Below are 21,780 nucleotides of genomic sequence, written 5' to 3' on the forward strand. Positions count from 1 at the left end.
AATGATATCAATAGCTGAAGCCGATTTCTCATTGGCTACTGGCGACTTCTACCTGATGTCTAGTCATTGTATTGAAAATCACAATAGATGATTGACTGTTTGTAAGTGTCATCTGCTTCTAAAACAAAGGTCATGACTATGTCGATAATGGACGTATATTGAAACTAAAATGATCGTTATGGTCTTTGATCTTTCGAAAATACATATCTTTAAAATCCAAAAAATGTAATATAAAAGTTAAATTTTATTTCCTAGTCAATTGTTCTAACATTTAAATAAGAATTATCGCTATATACAATGTTTTAATTGGGGAGAGGGCAAGTAAAGGTATTGTCTATGCCCGTATTTGAAACCTTTTGGCAAAATTAAAGTACACTTGAAAATAAGTTGTTTTGCAGTAATAAAAGTAAAATAAGTTGTTTTGATAAATCAGCAAGTTATTAAAGATATTAATTATAATTCCCAGTAAACATGTATAAAATACAATAATACGATTTTTTTAAATCTCACATATTTATTTTACTATATTATGTACAAACATATGACAATCGTAACATAAAATATATTCAACTTAATCATAAATATCTGATATCTTTTGAATACATAACTCATTAAAGCTAATATTTAAAAAAAGACAAGGTAACAGGAATTTGATATGATGTAAAACATATAACATGAATCAATGATACCATGGATAGGTTTTGGAAATGGCGATTCAAAAATCGTGTCCCTCTGTGGTTACTTTCACTTTCACTTTTATTTTTATCGGCTCTATATTATTGACCACAAGTAATTATTGATGCAACAGTATCTATAGTCGGCCCTACATTTATTGACCACACACAATTATTCATGAAACAGTATCTATTAACTTTCAAAGTAATCCGGGTCTTTTTTTCTTGCTAACATCGGCAACAACTTAAAGAATTTCCGCCACATTGTGTTTAGAATACCCTTTTCTTCTTGCTCTGGTTCGTACCACGATATTTCCCCAGAATCTACTACTGATGCTACCGTCCGAACACTAAAAGCGCTGGTGCTTGGGGTACCACATCTATTTATACTCTGCATATTAAATGGATCTCGATAGGATTCCCAGTCTTTCTGCCAAATCTATGAACGAAACGTTACACAAACATTATATTAAGATTTTTTTTATTACAGTTTTTCGATGCAGCATTAAGCTAATATAAGGAATAAATTTTCTAAGGTAAATTAAATCGATTAAGGACTTTCCAACTTGCACATAGTAAAATTGGTTACCTGGTAAATGCGCTATTACAGGCAGCTTTTAACACGTATAGTAATAATGCAGTAGCAACAACGTATGAAAAACATTATATGTTTGAAGATAATTATTAATATTTCATCGGTGTCATAACCGATATCATTCTGAAAACCATTTAGGATCCATAGTAATTAGATATTATGCGAATAAATGAGACAAATGGTGTATTATTCCAGGAATACGCTGAACAACGATTTTAACAAATAAATCACATTAAACATAACGTGATATATATGTTTAAAAAGACATAACAACAACATCGAGATGGTGCGACATGCAGTGTTCAGATTGTAAAATTATGAAATGATTATTATTTTGTTTTCTTTTTTGTTTTATGTTCTTATTATATGTTTATGATTGTTTTGGTTTAAAATTAAATATGTACTTACTGGTGTCGCCCGAAAGTCCGTTACAGCAGTGTTTCTATGATCTATCCATTGCACCATTTTCTTACGATCCTAAAATAAAGTATGATCACAAGTTTAATCTGACATCGCACAACAAATTATCCGTAATTCCAAATCCTTCTTTATCTATCAGCCATTAAAAGCGGTGGTCCTTAAAGTACCGCCAGGTCAGTAAACCAATGTATGTCAAAATATTTTCTAGGCCATATAATGTCGCGATTTAGACAGAAAAAACAGACCCTATGTTGTAGATTTCCTCAATATATGTCTAATACTAAATTATTCCCTTGGTTTAAAACTTAGGCAATCAGATATGTCTTAAAAAAACATTTTGAAGTCAAATAATGACGCTTTAAATATTTTGAAGATTGATGGCAATTCTACGCGCGATTCAGAGGCATGCGATTCTACTGTACATACATAATGTATGTTTGAAACAATTTTCACGATTTCTATTCAGTCTCGAAGTTAGCGAAATTAAATCGCACACACAAATAAGTTGCTTAAAAGTTACCCTATACTTCAAACATAAGTGTCCTATTTGTGAATTTAAAAATTAAAATTAATATACCTCGAACTAATATATCCTTCAATATATTGTAATTTATCATCCTCCTGACATCCAGTTATTTCGCCCGTGTGATTTTTTTGCATATGTCACTAGTGCAATATGACATTGAGCGATTTTCATTGGCTGATCCTATATATATTTCATTGTGTTTATTTCGCGAGCGTAAATCTTCGCACATTAGGTTTGAAATGAAAAAAAACAAAAAAACACGAAAAGTAATTGCCGCGAAAGACTGTTGATTTACAGTATCTCTCTTTCGCTCTATTTCTGTTGCTATTTAAAAAGTTATTTAAGGAATTTAAGGACTTGAAAGGGTTCAATGATAAAGGATGGTCAGTAGCTAGAAGTTTTGAGGGGAAATCAGTCACAAGGCAACAACCAAACAAATGTTTCACGCAACTCCTGACCTCTTGACCTCTATGCGGAAGATCAGCATTAGTAGAATGGGCGATTTTTCTTTGTTTTTATTATCTTTGTTCTGTTTTCTTTGTTTTTATTATCAACTATGAACAATTACTAATAAGACCATACGCTTTTGGTATTTATATATGTATATTATATACCGTCAGCTGTTGTTTTTTTATTTATGTTAACCTCTTTTTTCTGAAAACTAGTTTTAACAATCATGTGTAATACGCTAAACTGACCGACATATGTATATCTTAATAAAAACAAATCTTTACTGAACATATATTTAGGACAGAAAAAAACTAGTTGGTAAATAATGCTTGTGATGTGGTAATTCAGCAGAATTTACGTTAAGTCTAACAGGAAGAGATGACATTAAATGAAGATGGATTTTACTTCCTTATTAATTTTCCTATGAAACAGGATACATCTAACGTAGTAATTACACTTGATACTACTTATAGATACTTACAGTAAACTGTCGGTGTCATATCTACTAAACATTTTAAATAATAAATGTCAAATAAATATACTGTCGGTGTCTTATTTAGAAATTTAAATAAATATCTGCTCACATTTTCAACTGTGTTTACGTACGTTACAGACAGGTATTCATATTTCATGTCTTTGATCAGTATTTTCAAGCGCAAGCAAGTGTATTTGCTATGCACTATAATCAAAAGTTATTTATAATTGCATAAATAAATCATACAGTGTCTGGGACGCTAGAAACAAAACATTTGTCACTTATGGCGATATGATGTCGGTATGTGTATGATAGATAATAAGTGTTCTTATCCAAATCAATGTTAATGTTTTAGTTTGTTTTGATGCACCACCTTTTTGGTTATACAAGTATCGAGATATCATTTATCTTCTATATATATTTATGCAGCATGGCAGACATTGTTGTTATCCCCTCTTTCATCTTCCTTATCATTTAATAAAAATGACAGCAACTGGATTTCAATACTCTGTTGTAATTCATATAATATATTTAAAATTTAAGCTGTAGTCGTGTCCTAAAGTCAGATTGATAAAGATGTAGAATATAAACCTGTATTATAGTGAAATCAACTCACCATTGAAGGCAGTCGTCTTAAAGCTGATTTAGGCACAGACATCTCAATATCACTGAAGTCCTGCTCCTCGTTGATTTCCTCGTGCACTTCTAACTCCACCATAAATGATTCTTTCCTTGCCAATTGGGCCTTTCGTTCCATCCTTTTCTTCCTGATTTTCATGATCTTCGGAATACTTTCGAAAGGTTCTGCTTTTTCAGCAAACCTCTTTCTTAGGAACTGCCAGTAATATCTTGCTGTGTCCTGCAGTGCTTCTGCCTCCTCTTGTACAGGTTTGACTCGTTTCTTGCTTGCGTACAGGTACCACCGTAGGAAGGACAAGACACCGAACACCAGGACTAGGATGATAACTAAGGCAACAATGACCCCAACGGCTATCTGACCACTCATGTTCACGTCGGGGTCTGTGGGTATATAACAGTATAATAGTAATACACAATGAACAAAATAGACCGATTAACTTTGTTCGTAACGCAACAATAAGTAGATTACATCAAAACGTGTAATAGTGTATTCTTCACAATTCATCCGATAAATTTATTAAATGCAAAACATTCATGTGACACCAAGGAATCCATGTAGTACCAACGGAAGGCATTTGGCTACTGTGAATTATTCTATTTTCGCAAGCACCAAACACTATTTTCACGTATAGTTCGATTACAAATTAAAATGTTTTGTATTTTATATAATGTATATATGAATTTACGACTCCTTGATCGTGAATATTTGTATTCGCAAGAGAATATGTTGAAAATAAATTTTGAATGCTAACATAAAGTAGTGCACAGTAACTGTAACATGACCGACCATGAGTTGACATATCCTGAATTCGATTAATTAATTATTGATAGAAAAATTAATTCAAAATATTATTGACTTCAAGGAACTCTTCATTAAATAACTTGACCTGCTAAAGTTTTAAGATTTCCTGCGTAACAAATTTTTAGATACTATATTTAAACGAAAACGTTCTTCCACACAATTATCTTAGATATTTGTTTTTTATTCAAATCTCACACAGGATTAATCAAATTCAGTTTAGTGATAACAGTGTTAAGATGAATGGAAAACGTTTTTTGAAAAGATATTCAGAAGACATGCCAACATCTAGTGACCTATGACATCTTTGTCTCTAACATAAACAACTGTATATTTTAGCAAACCGACGTGTTGGTAAATCTGATGTTTCTTTTGTATCGTGTTAATGTATATACTGTATTATATATATAAAGTGTATGTGTATTGAATAATAATCGTTCCATTGTCTAGATTTAATGTCGGGCCATCGTACTTAAATCGGATTACTGCGTAAATCCCTAATCTGATACTAGTCAATGCTGTTCTATATGTATTTTGTATATATGTAGACTCACATACAGTATACGGTACATGTATGAGTGTGAGCAGACAATATCTTTAATGACGGTATCATAACAGGAAGAGAGTTTTGAACTATTTCTTTAACATAAAGCCTTCCGTCTATATGCAATCCTTAAAGTCAATTCAACAGGGTTGTATAGTTTTTGTCTAACCTGCATTTAAACATCAAACTGATTGAAGCAATAAGAATAGTTTTATAGTTTTCTCTCTTGTATTTAAAGTTTTAGTAGAAGTTTGTAAATAAATCTATTGATTATAGCCACACTATTTATTTTTTTAGAATGCCTCCTTTTTATGAAAATATTGTAATAAAATTTTATTAAAATAAGGTGCTTGAAGTTTTATTAATAGAAGACACACATTTCAATATGATCTATAACGGATGAAGGACGTTCCCTTGCATTATGACGACATACACGCGAACACACTCTTAGGCCAGACACAGTTGTCCAAACCTCTTCACTATTGTACGTTATATGTGTCACATCCGAAGGCCAGCTAACGCTCCATCATGTCTCATAAACAGTGTGTAAAAACACTCCTTTGTTAAGCCAGTAACCTAATTAAAACAACATGTCGTTGAACTTTTCCGGAAGTGTAAAGTACAAAAAGTGGTGTTTTGAGATTTCTGTGATAACGTGTAAACACGATATAAACTCTAAACAGAAAGATACTAGTGGTCTTACTGTCTACGGAAGGCTTCTGTAAAGTGTTTTTATTATTATATCGCTGGGTATTTAGTTTACTATATTCACGATTTGTCTCAACATCAATGGAAATTTATACATATTGAGCGAATGTATACCGAAAACCGGTGAAGCACAAAGTTAAAGACCGTGCGAATAAGTCCCAGATTCGAAAACGTGAAATTTAAACACCACACAATTTAAAAAATGCAATATTTAAACCTATATGAAGTTTCTACTGTTTTATTGGACGTATGAATTTAGTTATGGTTTTAGTTACGAGTATTTCTTTTCTAAATTAACATACAAATATAATACATTGTGTTTCAGATTATTAATTTCTATTAAAACAACAAACGACTGGACGAATATACTCATAACATATCATGTGCTTTTTATGTGGCAGGAATGTAAAATAAATATTCAATAATTTACCGTAGCACCAATGAAAATGCAGTATATGTACTTCCCTAATTATTTTTCTAACATTAGCTGACCAAACATCCTGATGTACCCACTTAATAGAGACAATACCACTTATGTGTCCCTGCTATATTGATTACGTGCTTAAGAGCCCCACCCGAAGCCCCACTCAGACTCCCAACGTTTAAAGCTAATATCAGTAAATTAAGGTGCTCAACCGCCGACGAATGATAATTTATGTCTATTATAAACAGAATCACACGAATTCGTAATTTTCTGCATATATCTATATTATAATTAATTTACACTACAACTATCAAATGAAAAAATAGCTGTGTATTTCCAAATTATCATATGTGTTTTTTGTACATACATATTTCCAAACGTCGATTATTATCCAAATAATAAACATTCTTTATGCTTCGTCGGTGGTGGATCATTTTTGATTGATAAAATGAATAAAAAATATCTTTAATTTAAAATTTTCATAAAAAGAAAAGAAATATAGCAAACATTTTATTTTTTTCCATTTTACTTGTTTGTATAACTGTTTACAATTTTTCGCTGATACATTTTGCTACTCAAGTTTTCCATATAATCGTGTTTTATTTTATTTAAAAGAGAGTGTTGTTCTTTATTTTAGGTCAATTAGCATGCAATTTTGCATAAAATAAGATTAAAGTCATTTATACAAATACTCTGTCTAAGATAACAAAATTAATATAATAAGCAATGAATTAATATACTTTATTTTAAAACAACATCTGGCTTTGTTTTACATTAACACCTGAACACTATGTAATACAGATTTGAAAGTGACATTTAACCTAACGTCATACTAAAAAACTATACTTACTTACCGTTATCAACAAATAGTAGAATCCTTCCTGTCGAAGACACATTGTATGGCGTTTGTCCAATTTGGCATATTCCTGGATAAAGTGTTAGGTACACAATCCGTCCTTCTGATTGAAGAACCTAGAATTGACAATGTAGATTGCATTAATTTGTTGTCATATCTTAGTTACATTTAAAGGATTTTTTTTCGTACAATAAGACCAAACTGATTGTGACCCAAGCTAATCCTATATCGTTTGGTATGGCGATTTGTGTGTATGGGAAAATAATATAAGGGATTAAAACAAGTCGAATATCGCAGTTATGATATTATCAAAAACATAATAGCATTATAAGAATTAACTTTAATTGACTGTTTAGCTGCAAAGTCACCACATATCTTTTGAATGCCCACACATTCTATTTAAAACAAAGAATGAACAATAATCTTCATTAGTTACTATTTGCTTTATACAAGTTAGTTTAACTTTAGGGTTATAATTTAATTCATTTTTTTAGGATAACCATTGCCGAGATAACTTTATATTGTTTACTATAGTTGACATATTAATTTGTATATAGAGTGAAGAAAGTATATGTTTTACTCAAAACAATTGATAGAGATTCGCAGTATCTTCCCATCACAGCAAATAATACCATAATTAACAAGTTTAAGGATATTGCAATTTCGATTTCTGAAGGTTTCGATTCACCTTATACACCAGAAATATAACTGTACACTTTGTAGTTCAGATAAAAAGTGGCCTCCGATAAATTTCATCAAACATAAACTATTAGGTTTACGACCACTTTGTGGCATGTCATTACAGTAAAAAAATATGACTTTTTGGCATTTCATATCAGTAAAAATGTATAAGCTTGTCTTGAATTAAACTATTTGGTATACGACCACTTTGTGGTATATCATTACAGTAAAAATATATCAGTTTACCTTAAATTCAACTATAAGGTACATGTATACGACCAAATTACGGTATATCATTACAGTAAAAATATATCAGTTTATCATTACAGTAAAAATATATCAGTTTACCTTAAATTCAACTATAAGGTACATGTATACGACCAAATTACGGTATATCATTACAGTAAAAATATATCAGATTACCTTAAATTCAACTATAAGGTACATGTATACGACCAAATTACGGTATATCATTACAGTAAAAATATATCAGTTTGCCTTAAATTCAACTATAAGGTACATGTATTCGACCAAATTACGGCATGTCATTTCAGTAAAAATTATCATCTTGCCTTAACTAAACTATTGATTATACGAGCACTTTATATCGGCTTGCCTTTAAAGTAAACTATTAGGCATACGACCACTAAGTTCGTTTATTAATACATATTCGATTTACCCCGTGACTTGCCTAAATCTCCAATTGAATAGAGTACTTAATATTAACACTCAAGACGTTTATAATCGACGGCAATCTGCAAGGTCTTCGAGTGCAGATTTGACTTTAGACATTACTGCATTAACTTAACCTAATGATACTTAAAACTGAAATTATAACACATGAAGTAGATGATTCATTATATTTTAGTAAAGATCACATCAAGCTGCGATATCATACAAAAAAATCAAACCTTAAATTAAAAAAACTAAATAAACAAGAATCACATCAACCATATATATTAATAAATCGTTATATTTCTGGCACATAAATTACATTGATGTACAAATAGAGAAAAAAAAGACATGATCATATATTTGTGACGCCATCCAAGATATCATTTGAAATATTGAAGTATTTTTGTTGATCATATCTGCTGTACAATCGTATATATTTGCCTGAAACATCGTATATTCTACATTGCGTATTATCACTCACAAATGTTTATTCTTGCCTATTTGGGATTAAACATCACAGTTCTCTAAGGTTTGCATAAAATATTTTATACTGTGCATCTTCCCTGCTGACTACTTTAACTTAGGTAGACGTGGGTATGAGTGATGAAAGAGTGTGAAAGGAAAATGGATTGTTTGATGTATCATATTTCTCAATTGTTTGCCTGAGACAATGTCTATTATGCATTTAATAACTTTATTGTTTTCTTAAGTACAAAGTCCATTATAGAAATGTCTCAATGTGTGCTGCTATATGATATGGACACTAGTACATATCCAGCTCTTGTTTGAAATACTGCACCATTTACGTCACCGCTGATAAAAGCAGCATCGCGATATGGTGTTCAAGTAGACCAGGAAATCAATGAAGTGTTTCTTGCCATGAATTCTCAGGGACGTAAGCTAATTATTGTTGGTAAACACATGTAACTTGGGATGTAATGCCCCTTGTATATTATATCGGAAAACCGAAAACTCAATAAAAGGTCAAACAGTACATTTTGGTTAATAACGGTATAAACTATATTCACATGATTGATTTATTATCCAAAGTCATGTTTATGAATTTCAGATACATTGTAGTTAAATCATTATTATATACATTCAAAGTGTGAATGTCGTATGATGAGCTGCACAATATTTCAATGTCCGTTCTTGTTGGCTAGTGATAATTGTTTTATGTCAAATGTCATTTTATCGATTTGTACAATATTAATTATGCGTATGTTGTATGCCGAGAATTGTACAAATCATAGAATAATGAAAGGTGTGAATGTTGAATGTTAAATGTTGTATGTTGACCAACCTAACCTTATACATTATACATTATCTAAAGGGTGAATAATCCTTGCATGTAAAGTTTTCTGGAAAAGTTCTATGATAATTGAGGTATAGTATGCATAACCCAGTGGTACTTACGAAGCAGGAGAACCGGTACGTTTGTGGTTCACTTATGGAGGAATCATTGTTTAATACATTTAGGTACGTATATGGTCCTTCCGTAAGACTGTGCATACAAATAAACTGGCCGTTAGCTGAAAACAAACAAATGAAACGTGTTAACATATTTATCTTTCACCTATTCTGTATTTCCATGTTTCAGAGTTATCTGTTCTTCGAGTAGGTGTTTACCTCGAACCTCTAAATTTCTTTAATTTTTATTTTAACAAAGATCCATTAAGATTTTATAGAGATATACAGTATGTAACTTGTCAAATCCGATCCTTGTGTATCCGGATTCCTGTCTATTCTCATCTAAGCGAATCGGATATACCTTTTAAATATATGATACTTGAAACCTGTAACGTCATTGTACCCAAACTGATACCAGTACACGTAGATTTCTCCTATATGACATTTGTTGTTTGGTATGCTTCACTTTTTTCTGGTTTGTTTTCAAAAAGAGCATACAAACTTTATTTTGATGCTTTGTTTTTCTTATTACAGTGCTTATTTTTATTGTTAGAACGATTAATATCATGTCTCGAAATTTCTAGTTTTGTCACATGATGTGTACCCAAATTGATACCCAGCAAGAAAAAATGTATAAAATTAAGAAAAATCAATTTATATAGATTTTTGTGATTTTACTTTATAAAGGGGACGTAGTTGCGTTTATTATAACAAGTTATACTGAATTCAGTTATACATATTACTGTAAAAATTGTACAAGTGTTTTCACAACGTCACACCACATAATGACTTGTGTGATATTTCAATGATTTAAAATCAGTTTTCTGTGGCATTCACCTAAGCTTATATAGTTCCAATGTGGTGTATATGTCAAAAGACCACTATCAATTATTTTTAATGATTGTAAAAAATTTCAATGTAAAAAACCTACAAACATAATTATAAATCAATCAAGTTACAAAATACTTGAATCTAGTCAGTTTAAGTAAAAATTAAGATGGAGAAATAACGCTATACAAAGAGCAATTTGCACGTGACTAAATAAAAAAATAATGTGTGGCAACTATATTTTATCTATTTCTGTTAAGTGTTGATATCTTAAATTTCATTATTTAAGAAAATTTTCTTTGAGGAGGCCTTACGCTTTAAAAAAGCACTGTTATAGTTCAAATAGTAATTGTCGCATGGCCACATTTCTAGGGATTAACACGTTTCAGACAGAGTTATCAATTTCAAAGTTATTTTTCAGAGAAAATAACAGAAATAGCTACATAAAACGAAGCGTAATTATCAATAAATGATGCATCTTTGGTATCACCACTGAGAAATGGGGTAAACTTTAACAACACAAATGTTTAAGGTATTTTTTTCAATTAGGGTATCAATTTGGGTACAGTATCAATTTGGGTACAATGACGTTACAATTCGAAAATCTATTTACACCACATATGCTGGGCCATGCAAGTGACATTTGTTTTTGACAAGTTATAGATAATCAGATATGGCCACCAGATCCTGAGTTACTGATAAGACTTTTCAACATAGTTCTTCAATAGAGTATTTCCCCTTGTTTTTGACAAGTTATAGATAATCAGATATGTATATCAGTGTAGTAGAGACAGAAATTATCAAGGCAACTTTGTAATTCTTTCAATATTCTAGAGACTGGTGGCCAGGCTATGTATATCAGTATAATAGAGGTACAATTTTGTTATATAGTATGCATCTTAATCACTCAGGGATACATTGGTAAAATATATACTGCATTGTATATGAAATATATTAGATGTAAACAGATAAGCGCAATAAATGAATAGTCCACTCATAATAGATATTGTTGAGAACAATTTAAATCTGTAAATACAACCTTAGTTTTAATAATATTAATCGGTTGTCACTTTACTAATCGCAAAGATATAACGTTGAATTATGAACATTTGAAGAAATCCAAGCAGAAAAGATAAGCAAAATGTATAAACTTGTAAATCAATACTATTTCACGGCTGTGTGATTTTTCGATTTCAATTTCAAAATGATTTGGCGAAGATTATTTTTTGAGGAATTTTGTTTGAATGAAAATGTCTTTCTATAACCGAGAATGATATTTATTTGCGGAAATAAACTTATTTAAATTCTCGAACATAAATAACACGCAACTAAAACCAGGTTTTACTGTTATGTACGTACATGAGAACATGATTTCCTGAGCACAACTGGAATATATAAATGACATCCGACTTGTGTCTGTCCGTACGTCTAGGGTAGTCCCGGAACATGACTGATCGGACACTACCACGTCGAAAGTGCTGTGTAGGACTATAGGACATGATATGGCGGCGGCTTCCACTGAGTCTAAATATAAACAATATAAGGTGACATCAATATTATATGATATGTATGACCTTGTCAGGATGGGTGTTTGTTAGATTTGTTTGGCTTTCTGTCAAAATACTTACGAGAAATGTAATCAATCGGAACTCCTCGGATGTAAAACATTACCTCGGGTGTGATAGGTGTAAGAATATGTTGAAAATTCAAACATTGTCTTCGCCGGAAAAACCTTCAATTACGCCTTTAACTGCGCATAAGGAAATGATCTGTTTTTTGAAATTTAAAGTCTTTAGTCGTATTTTAAGGAATTGAATGGAACTATTGATCCTTCAAGACGCCAAAACACACAGCGCCGATGAACTGACACTTTAAGACGGGTTGTGTCTTTGGTGGCAACCAATTGTTATGGGAATAGTCCTTTAGTTACAAAATGGATGCCCTTGTGTCAAATCCTAGAATTCTCTAGTATGTCCAATTTTAAAAATAAACTGTATTTGTTGTCATTGATTTCTTACATGTTTACACTACACATCAACCGATTCAAAACTAACCCCATCATACAGATAAGGGATAATGGCAACTGAAATACTAAAATAGAACAGATGTTACAATTCTTGAAATTAGTGATTTTGATTGCACTAGATGTACATGTATCAATGACTATGTCCTTCAACTGAAGGAATAGCGGATATTACTTTTATCACCACCAGTTCTATGGTGGGTTCGTTTGATATTCCAATTTTGGACTATTTCAACTACAAGGTGCTATTTTCTGCACCTGCCTGTTTCATTTTCCCTTTTAGTGTTAATCGAACAAAACGTGGACTACGTGTGTTAAAATCTCTATTAAATTCGGCTGTGACATTAGCTTTACTCCCTACAAGCTAACAGACTGTCCCCTTCCTAGATCTCCCCATTAGAGCTATAGCCCATCCCCATCCCTGACAGTGTGTCGGATACACATCGCAGGGATATGGTGTAGGGGCCTACTTCAGATATCGGAGAAGCTGAGAAGCCATGAATCAACTCTATTGTATTTATAAGCAACATGACTAGTACGGTTGATACAGTTTGTATATGGATATTCTACATAAAAGGCAGTTTGTATTTTTTTGTGTTCGTATACTTAATCATGTTATAATATTGTTTTAGGTATACATTCCATTTATGTTTTTTTATACAATATACATGAAATGATATTGACTGTTTAGTATATATCGTTTATTTCCTGTATAAAGCTTACAACGTATTTCAACTCTAACAGAAATTTAGACCCCCAACCTAGAAAAAATTATAACCGAATGTATTTATACTTGCCACATAGGTTTCTGACCAATTAATTTCAATATCGCTATAAATATTCTATGACAATTTATTTGTACAAAGGCACGTCATAAACCATTTCATACCTGCTTTGGTTTTTGACATTTTATGCCCAGTAATTGTTTTTAGCTTAGAAGCACTCAGGACTACATTCTGCCGAGCATGTCGAGCATGCACAGGAATTTCGGACCAAAACATAGATGCGATCCCAAGAGGTCCAAAAACCCACCCTTTTGATTGTCTAGTAACACCATTTGTGTTTCTCCTAGGAATGATTTTAATGCCCACTCTCACATGCTCAATATAGCACTTTTCCAGTAGTTCTATAAACAGAAAGTACAATAAGTTAGACAGTCCCAGGTGATGCACGTGATTCTTGTGATTTTTAGTCATACCACTAACCTGTTTGCACAAATACTTCGTGTGTCCCTGTTGGGTAGGTACTAGCAAGGTTACATATATTACTCTCTGTAGCTACCTTACCGGTCCCAGAAAAAATAACCACTTCTCTCTGATCTGTGGTAGAGTCAATTTCTGTAGAAAAAGAAAAGTAAATAAGAGGATCTTACAGTAAACAGTTACTTTCACACCGACATTTTCCACGTTTTCAACTCCTTCGTTTGCGAAAATTAACGTAAGCGAAAATTAACTAATTTGCAGCATGTCAATACCGATATTCAACAAGATATAAAATATGAATCATATATATTTTCTTATATTATTTTGCAGTTATCCAGGTGAATCAATAACATTATGGATTAAATTTATATTCAAATCTATTCTACTTTGGATGCCCAGGAATACGGAATTGAATTTGATGCCCCACATAATAGTATGTCGTTTATGTTTCAGATTTCAGTTATTCGTGCGATAACATTTTAAAAAGAACATTTTGGCTAGGTCTTTCCGTCTTGGCAACGGCCTACAAAGTCCTGCCATTCCAGTAAAAAAAACTGCGTATTTTATTTGTTTTCTTTTAAGTTTTTTTTTTGCTACTTCACGTATATTGTTTTTTTGTCTTTTGAATAATTCTGATTTTAAAATATTAAATAGATTACCTACCTGACTCGTACTGGACAATAAACTTGTACGAAGATTCTTTTACCATGTTCATGCATAGATATACATCACCGGAGACGGTGGTGAAAAACTGAACAGTTGCCCTGAAAGATAAATATCGAAAGTTTCACCAGCAGATATGTCCACATTTTTGTCTTTATTCTCAAAACCTGATGTGATATAAAACTATTACTGAGGTTATTCGCAAAACCTGATGTGGTATAAAACTATTACTGAGGTTATTAGCAAACAAACATACACAAGATTCTAAGATAGAAAAAGATAAAGCATATGCTTATGATATTAAACGTAAGCGAAATAAAACTTCTGGTGTTTCGAGATGAATCGAACTATGTTTTATTGTTTTTTTATTGTTTATTGAACAAAATCAGGAAGAAATCAATAATATCACTGCTCACTTGAATTTGTCTCTTGCGCAAAATTTTATTTTCTAAAACCGGTTAACTGTAAATTTAGTTGGCAATGAAAATCAGGACAAAACAGCGAGATTAGCGCAAATACAACACAATGAAATATATACAAATGATACTAAATAACGGTAATGTGCTTTGGCCAATTCCCTCCAAGTCCCAATTCTCACAAAAGCGAATTTTTGGTTAATTGTGTGCAAATCTGCATAGAAGTGTCTCTTATTAGTCCATGGCGATTTTCTTGATCGTTAACATACAATTATGCATTGGTGAGAACATTGGTAGTCGCCGAAATTGCTCGCCTGCCAATTCAACCGTAAAATGGCAAGCAATGGTGATTTCTAAAATCACATAATGCCAAAACAAAACAAAATCAACAATTTGAGGTTAAATGTTAACAGAGACATACTTGCTGATATATCTGTCTCCCGTTCCATCGAAATCACACGTGTAGTTCTGTGTTCCTAATAGCGTTGTCCTGCTTGTAAAACCGTAAATTGTTGTGTTATCGATCGTTAGTATGCCATTGGAGGTAGAAAACCAGTCCCCTCTCATGTCTGTAGGGTAGGTACATACAGCATCTGCATAAAAATATAAATAGATCATTATTGTATCGTTGAAAGATTAAAATTTGTTAAACGGTGAAACACCATATGTTCATGTACGCACAATATCCATTTGGTATGAATGGTAATGATAACATACAAATTGACTCTGATAGGATTTTATATCTACAGAAAACTACATAATGTAAAACCCTTCGGAGATTAAGAACTAATAATTTGTCAAGTTTGTCGGGTAGGTGCATAAGTTACTCTGTTAAATATACTATGATTTCCCACTATTACCATTGGCTAATATATAGTCAAGTGACGTTGAATATATAATATATAGAAAATTGAGCCGCTTTTTTTTCCTTTTAAGAAACAATAGAGTCTATATTTCTTTCTGTTTTTCATTGCCTAAATGCTGCATTTTTCAGGGTAACTTCCTTGGGTCAACGCTTTTTTTTTTTTTTTTTTTTTTTTTTTTTTTTTTTTTAATCAATATTCACATTACAGAATGTTTTGACATTTCTTAAAGAAACTACATATCTAATATAAAAAATAAGGACCTTTGTTTCGGTTCGAACGGTGTTAAAAAGCCCTGGTAAAATTTCGGTCCATATGGTGTTATAGCACCCAGGTAGAATATAATATAATTACTTCGGGTTTCGCATTTAACACCATATGGACATTGGCAAAGGTCATTTCATGAAGTTATATCTAGTTATGAAAGAGTATTTGAATGGTCAAACTAAACGGAATTTAATAAATATTCTAGTGTAAGTAATGAAATAGATTAAAACTCAGGTTGATCTCAGGTAAAAAAAGTCATAGTGATCTAGTTTTAAAGATGCGCATTCTGGTTTTGATATACTCTCCTTTAAAGCTTATGCTATTATCAAACACATATCTCAAGAATAAAATGATTCAAAATACCATGCTACACCGGTATTATCTTAAGCAAATAGATTATGCATCAACGGTCAGTTAAGCTCGTTATTTAAGCGAAAGTCTTTCAACATTTAATCATCTTTTTCCGGATAGTTTGCATACAATACATGTCACTCAATAATGTAGGAGACAAGTTTTTTTTCGAATTTTTTAAATTATCGAAATGGTGTAGCATAATGTAACAAAGATAATTTACAAATAAATCTTTTATTTGTGAAAATTGAAAAAAAAATGTGGCTTTTGAAACTTCATTTTTAATGGTCAAAGAACTTATCTTAATTCCATATCAAACATAACCATTTGAAATCTTTGGGGCATCTGAAGTGCTTATATCATTGACGATAGGCACAAATGACCGTCAAATGGTACTTCTCCTTGATGTAAAATTGATTTAACCTATTGCTTGAGTGTTATATTCATTTGTAATCATATAACATGTTGGAGAGAAAATATTCAGTTAGAACTAGAAATATTTCTTGCTCTTTTTATATTTGATGAAAGATTGTTTGCCTTTAAGTAAGATATGGAAATAATAATTGTGTTGGATATTCAGCTGTTTTGTCTTGATAAAGAAATGAATCCTAATAAACAACGATATGTTGGTCAAATTCATTTTGTATTATAGCATTAACGTTTATGATATAGAGGTCTGCATAGTGTGCTAACTTTAAATCGAATAGCCTTTAGCATGGATTTAAACTATATAGCCCGTATAAAATAACAAAGCCATTTAGCCAATAGAGTTAAATAAGGTTCCATACACTGTTTCGTACACTTGATACGTTATAATGCATTGCTGATTATTCATTGATCGGGTCATAATAAGGTTTTAACTATAAAAATTGCAAAAGCCGTTTTTTGTTGTTTTTTGGTGTTTTTTTTAATAATTCATTCTAATGTGATTAAGTATTCAAAAGTCGGCACAACAATATTAAAGAAAATTAAACTACTCTTCAATATACCTTCTAGGTTCGTCGTTATCACCCAATTTCATTTCAGTTTATACCGACTAAGGCTTCGCTGTATGTTTATACCCGTTTGACTTGAAATTACGCGATCCAAAAGTTCCTGATTCGATCAAAGATAGCTTTTGAACAAATTATCCTAAAGAAAACACCTAGCTCATGCAATTATGTGTTTTATCTGCTGCTGCTCCCCTGCCTATACCTCATTGTAGGGATTATAAGAGTGATGTTGCAATTCGTCAAATGTGTTATCAACGTTAATTTTTGAATGACATGAAGGTCACTAGGGGTGTTGGATTTATATAGGTATCACTAGCACGATTCTTTAAACACGTTAACAAAGGGTAAATATTTTGCCACGTAGGAAAATAGAAATGTTTATATTTTTTCATTTTTATATTTAATAGCGTGATTTTTGCTGTAAGAAAAATAATTAGTGATAATGAAAGCTCGCTCAAACCACACATATGATAAAAGCGTTGAAAGTAAAATTAACAAAATTTATATTTGACAGAAACGGTAACATTCAGGGAAGTGAATACTGAGAAAGAACAAACAAACACATTAACTTTTAAAATATATGTTACATGTACCTGCAGAAAGTAAATATCTCCCGTAAATCAGCAAAATAATCCATCGCCCAACCTCCATAATCACACAACACTAGGAAACAGCATATCGTTTACACGGCTTTTCTTCTCTTCCAGCGTAACAAACTAATAAATATTCCATTTTTTCGGAATAAATGTAATAACTTTACAAATGTCTCGAAATTATTTCGCCAGCCATTTCATTTTGATTTTTAGCACTGAACATTACCATTCGAACCACTTGGATGTTTGCCCGTATTGCAACTTAACAGATTAGTCAGGTATTATTGTCTTTGGTAATGGAATATATTAACAAATGTAAGAAAACATATCGGATAAGCGAGTTTGGTTGTGTTACGCGTAGGTGTATTAAGGTGTTAGAAGAACACTGACTCGGATTGTTAGTAGATTACTATCCTTGGTTTCTAATTTATCTTAACAACAAACATTCATAGGTTGTTCACTTCACTTAAACATTATACAGTACCTGCAGACGGTTAAACAGTCATTCTAACATTAGATGGCAAGTTGCATGCCACATGTTTTCTTATTCTGGCTTGGGTTTCTGATTACAATCAATGCCAACGTCACAGATTTAGGTTATGAAGTTATTTACAAAGTAAAATGATATTGTATGTCTAAAGTATACAAAGATGTGGTTCCCTAAGGTTACGTTTTATCCCCTTCTGTTATAACCTAAGAGTGGAATGTTTTAACACCTCATGATATCAAAACATACAAAATTACGATATATGTATATATTTGTGTTTTATGAGTTCGAATTCTCCAATCCTTTAGCAGTTAAATGGTTAAGCCCTATTTCTTTAAATTGCGTAGATGATATGAACACTCTTCTTTTGGCGCAATCAATTTTTAACGCAAAAGTGATATCAAACAGGTAAACGCAAGAGAAATTCATGCAAACACATTAAATACTATATAAAAGATATACAGCAAGTCTTATACGTCGTGAGTAAAGCAAAATATTTCAATTCTCAGTGAAGTTGAACTCAATGAAACTACTTAAAAAATCTAGTTCCATTTGCTAATGAACTTTGATGTCTTTTAACAGCGGTTTTCGCACAAGAAAATTTTCTGGACCTGCTTTTGCCTAAGAAGGCATAGTTTCCTACTAGGGCCAAATTTAAACAGCGGTAAAAAATGCAAAAATTACAGATTTCTACAATTTAAAATTTTCTATTTATTTTTTATTGGGAGGGGGTGGGGTAGGCCTACTCATTAGGTATATTATACACATTTTAAGGTTAATTTATGATTTGATTGGGTCTATTGGATCAATTTCTGTCCTTTGATGGTTTTACTGACCCATATTTATCGTGTCGAGGCGAGCAAAATTGCGGTGCCGAAGAAGAATAAAATGTACCATGTCCCTGTGTGACGTGTGTCAAAACTTAAAACGTCTCTGTAACAAGCAAGTAATGGAGGCGAAACGACGATAAGAAAGGCTATATTAAAGTCAACGAGTACTGATTTACCTTCAATCAGTTGTTCAACTTGCATCAAGGCTAAAGGGTACATAAACCACTAGAACAATGCCGGTCCCATCACGTTACGGTGACCCTCCATTTTGAATCGAAGCGGGAGACAACCGTAACATAGTCTAGACATTATTTTTCCGCAGCTTTGGCGGTCGGTTTTTGCAGTCATTTTAAAATCTATATTAATGGGTTTTTCTTGTTTTTTTTCATCTGGATTACACTGATAAGAATTTTTTTTTTCTAAATAGATGTATGACAAATTGTAATATTTGCACTTTTTATTTTATTTCTTCGCAGTTCATTCAATTTGTTTCAAGAGGAACTCAATTCATCACCCCATGAAATCGAGCAAAGCAAGATTCAATCCTTGAATATACCGTCGATTATTCGAATTTTCCTAAGATTATGACGTCACAATATTTACGTCAAGATATGACGTCACAATCACCGGAAGATGTGACTAATCGAAGATAAATTGTACTCTGTTTATGTTGCTCATCCTTTGGCGGAAAACGATGTTAATCGAAATGCTTCCCTCAGGTATAAAATAGTACAAGGGGGATTACTCTTATCGTTTATTTGTATAATTATCGATATAACAATTAGTATTGATTAATAAGCGTTTCAATCTATTATTCGATCGATATCTAATCGATTGTAAGTGTTTAATATTGTGCTGATCGTTTCAATTCTTCATCTGGAACTTTTTTTAAATGTCTATTTCAAAAACTATCATATATAAATTAACAGTCGAATTGCTCAATAAAAACCTACAAATCTTACTATGTAATAATGAAATGTTATCCATTATCGTATTTAGAGCGATTTAAAACGTTAACCAGACGTTTATAGATATACATCTCAGGCCAAATCGTGTGGTGTGTAAAAATATACAACAAAATGAACATAGAAGGAATGTATAAGTATGCAAACAAAACCCAAAACATTGGTTTAATGACAAAGGTTGCAAAATGTAAAACAAACAAAAATAAGAACAAAATGAAAGAAATAAAAGACCAAATCAAAATCAGATAATAAACAAGTTGTATGGAAATCGGAGAATCAAAACATACATTTTGTAATAAATAAAGACAAAAATGAAAAATAGTAAAGAATGTCAACCAAAAAAACCCAATAAAACAGAATACAGAAAAAAGCAATAAAGAAATTATGGATTGTATACAAAGATGATTTCAACAAAGTCAGAAACACTGAAAATGTTAAAGATGCTCCACCGCTGACAAATGGTATTTTTTCATTATCAAAAAGAGTAGCAGACAATTAAGTATTTTTCTTCAGTTACAATATGAAAAATATTTAATTGCATTCCGAAAAATTCCTTGGCACTATATCCTCTATGGAATGAAGTACTAGTACTGATTGTGCATGTACCAAATGCAAAATAAATTCACTTATTTTATATTATTGTTCTGTTTATTAGACATATATACACGATTAAACACCAATCATTGTTCAAATTTTGATAATCATATATGTTCTGTCGATGGTGGAGCATCTTTAAATGAAGGTAAAACATAAAATAAAGATCAAGAAAAGAGGGTTTTAAGATTCAAGGTAAATAGGCAATGACAAATATGAAACAAAAATACATAACCATAGGAAACTCCTATAAAATATAAAATATAAAATATAAATCAGATAAAACATATCTATTGAATTAAAAAAACACAATGTTCTGCGTAATTTATTCATGGGGATTTCTATAGTAGATACCTTGTATTACTAGTGTGATAAATTGTTTAATCACACTCGATTGTTATTTGTAGTAAACTGTCATTCCAGGTAAACATTTCGCCTATAGCTAAAATTACACGTTGCATACATCGTAGCTGTCATACCAACAACAAAACTACACGTTCTAATAAAACACGTGTTCATAAACATTTCAGAAATCAGACATATACTGCAGCTGCTTTTTCGAGTCGCAAGGTTTTTTCGGAATATTAATTACGGTAGAAATCATAATGTCAATGGCTGCGGAAGTCAAGTTTATCATTTCCATTTAAAATAACTTTAAAGTATACTAACATTTCATTTTCTTATTAAAACATATTTTATTTACAGTTACGTAACAAAACTGGGCTCTTTGAGAAACGTTATCACCTCCAATTGTAGAGGACTTACATACACTAGACCGCATATTATAAATAATGGGCAGAAAATAGCCTCTGTCAACTTAGACGGATATA

The 21,780-nt window shown here is 31.6% G+C and overlaps 1 protein-coding gene across 1 annotated transcript; it reads right to left on the reverse strand.

Moving 5' to 3' along the window:
* Positions 1 to 505: 505 nt before the first annotated feature.
* On the reverse strand, positions 506 to 18,299 carry LOC138326920 (uncharacterized). Its single transcript, XM_069272896.1, has 10 exons — positions 18,075 to 18,299; positions 15,430 to 15,601; positions 14,593 to 14,693; positions 13,933 to 14,064; positions 12,064 to 12,228; positions 9,883 to 9,998; positions 7,109 to 7,226; positions 3,757 to 4,160; positions 1,678 to 1,746; positions 506 to 1,113 (listed from the first exon to the last, which is right to left on the reverse strand). The coding sequence occupies exons 1-10, from the start codon at positions 18,130 to 18,132 to the stop codon at positions 868 to 870; spliced, it is 1,581 nt and encodes a 526-aa protein (XP_069128997.1). The 5' UTR covers positions 18,133 to 18,299; the 3' UTR covers positions 506 to 867.
* Positions 18,300 to 21,780: the final 3,481 nt, after the last annotated feature.

Source organism: Argopecten irradians, chromosome 7 (assembly GCF_041381155.1).
Source record: "Argopecten irradians isolate NY chromosome 7, Ai_NY, whole genome shotgun sequence".
NCBI classification, from domain to species: domain Eukaryota; kingdom Metazoa; phylum Mollusca; class Bivalvia; order Pectinida; family Pectinidae; genus Argopecten; species Argopecten irradians.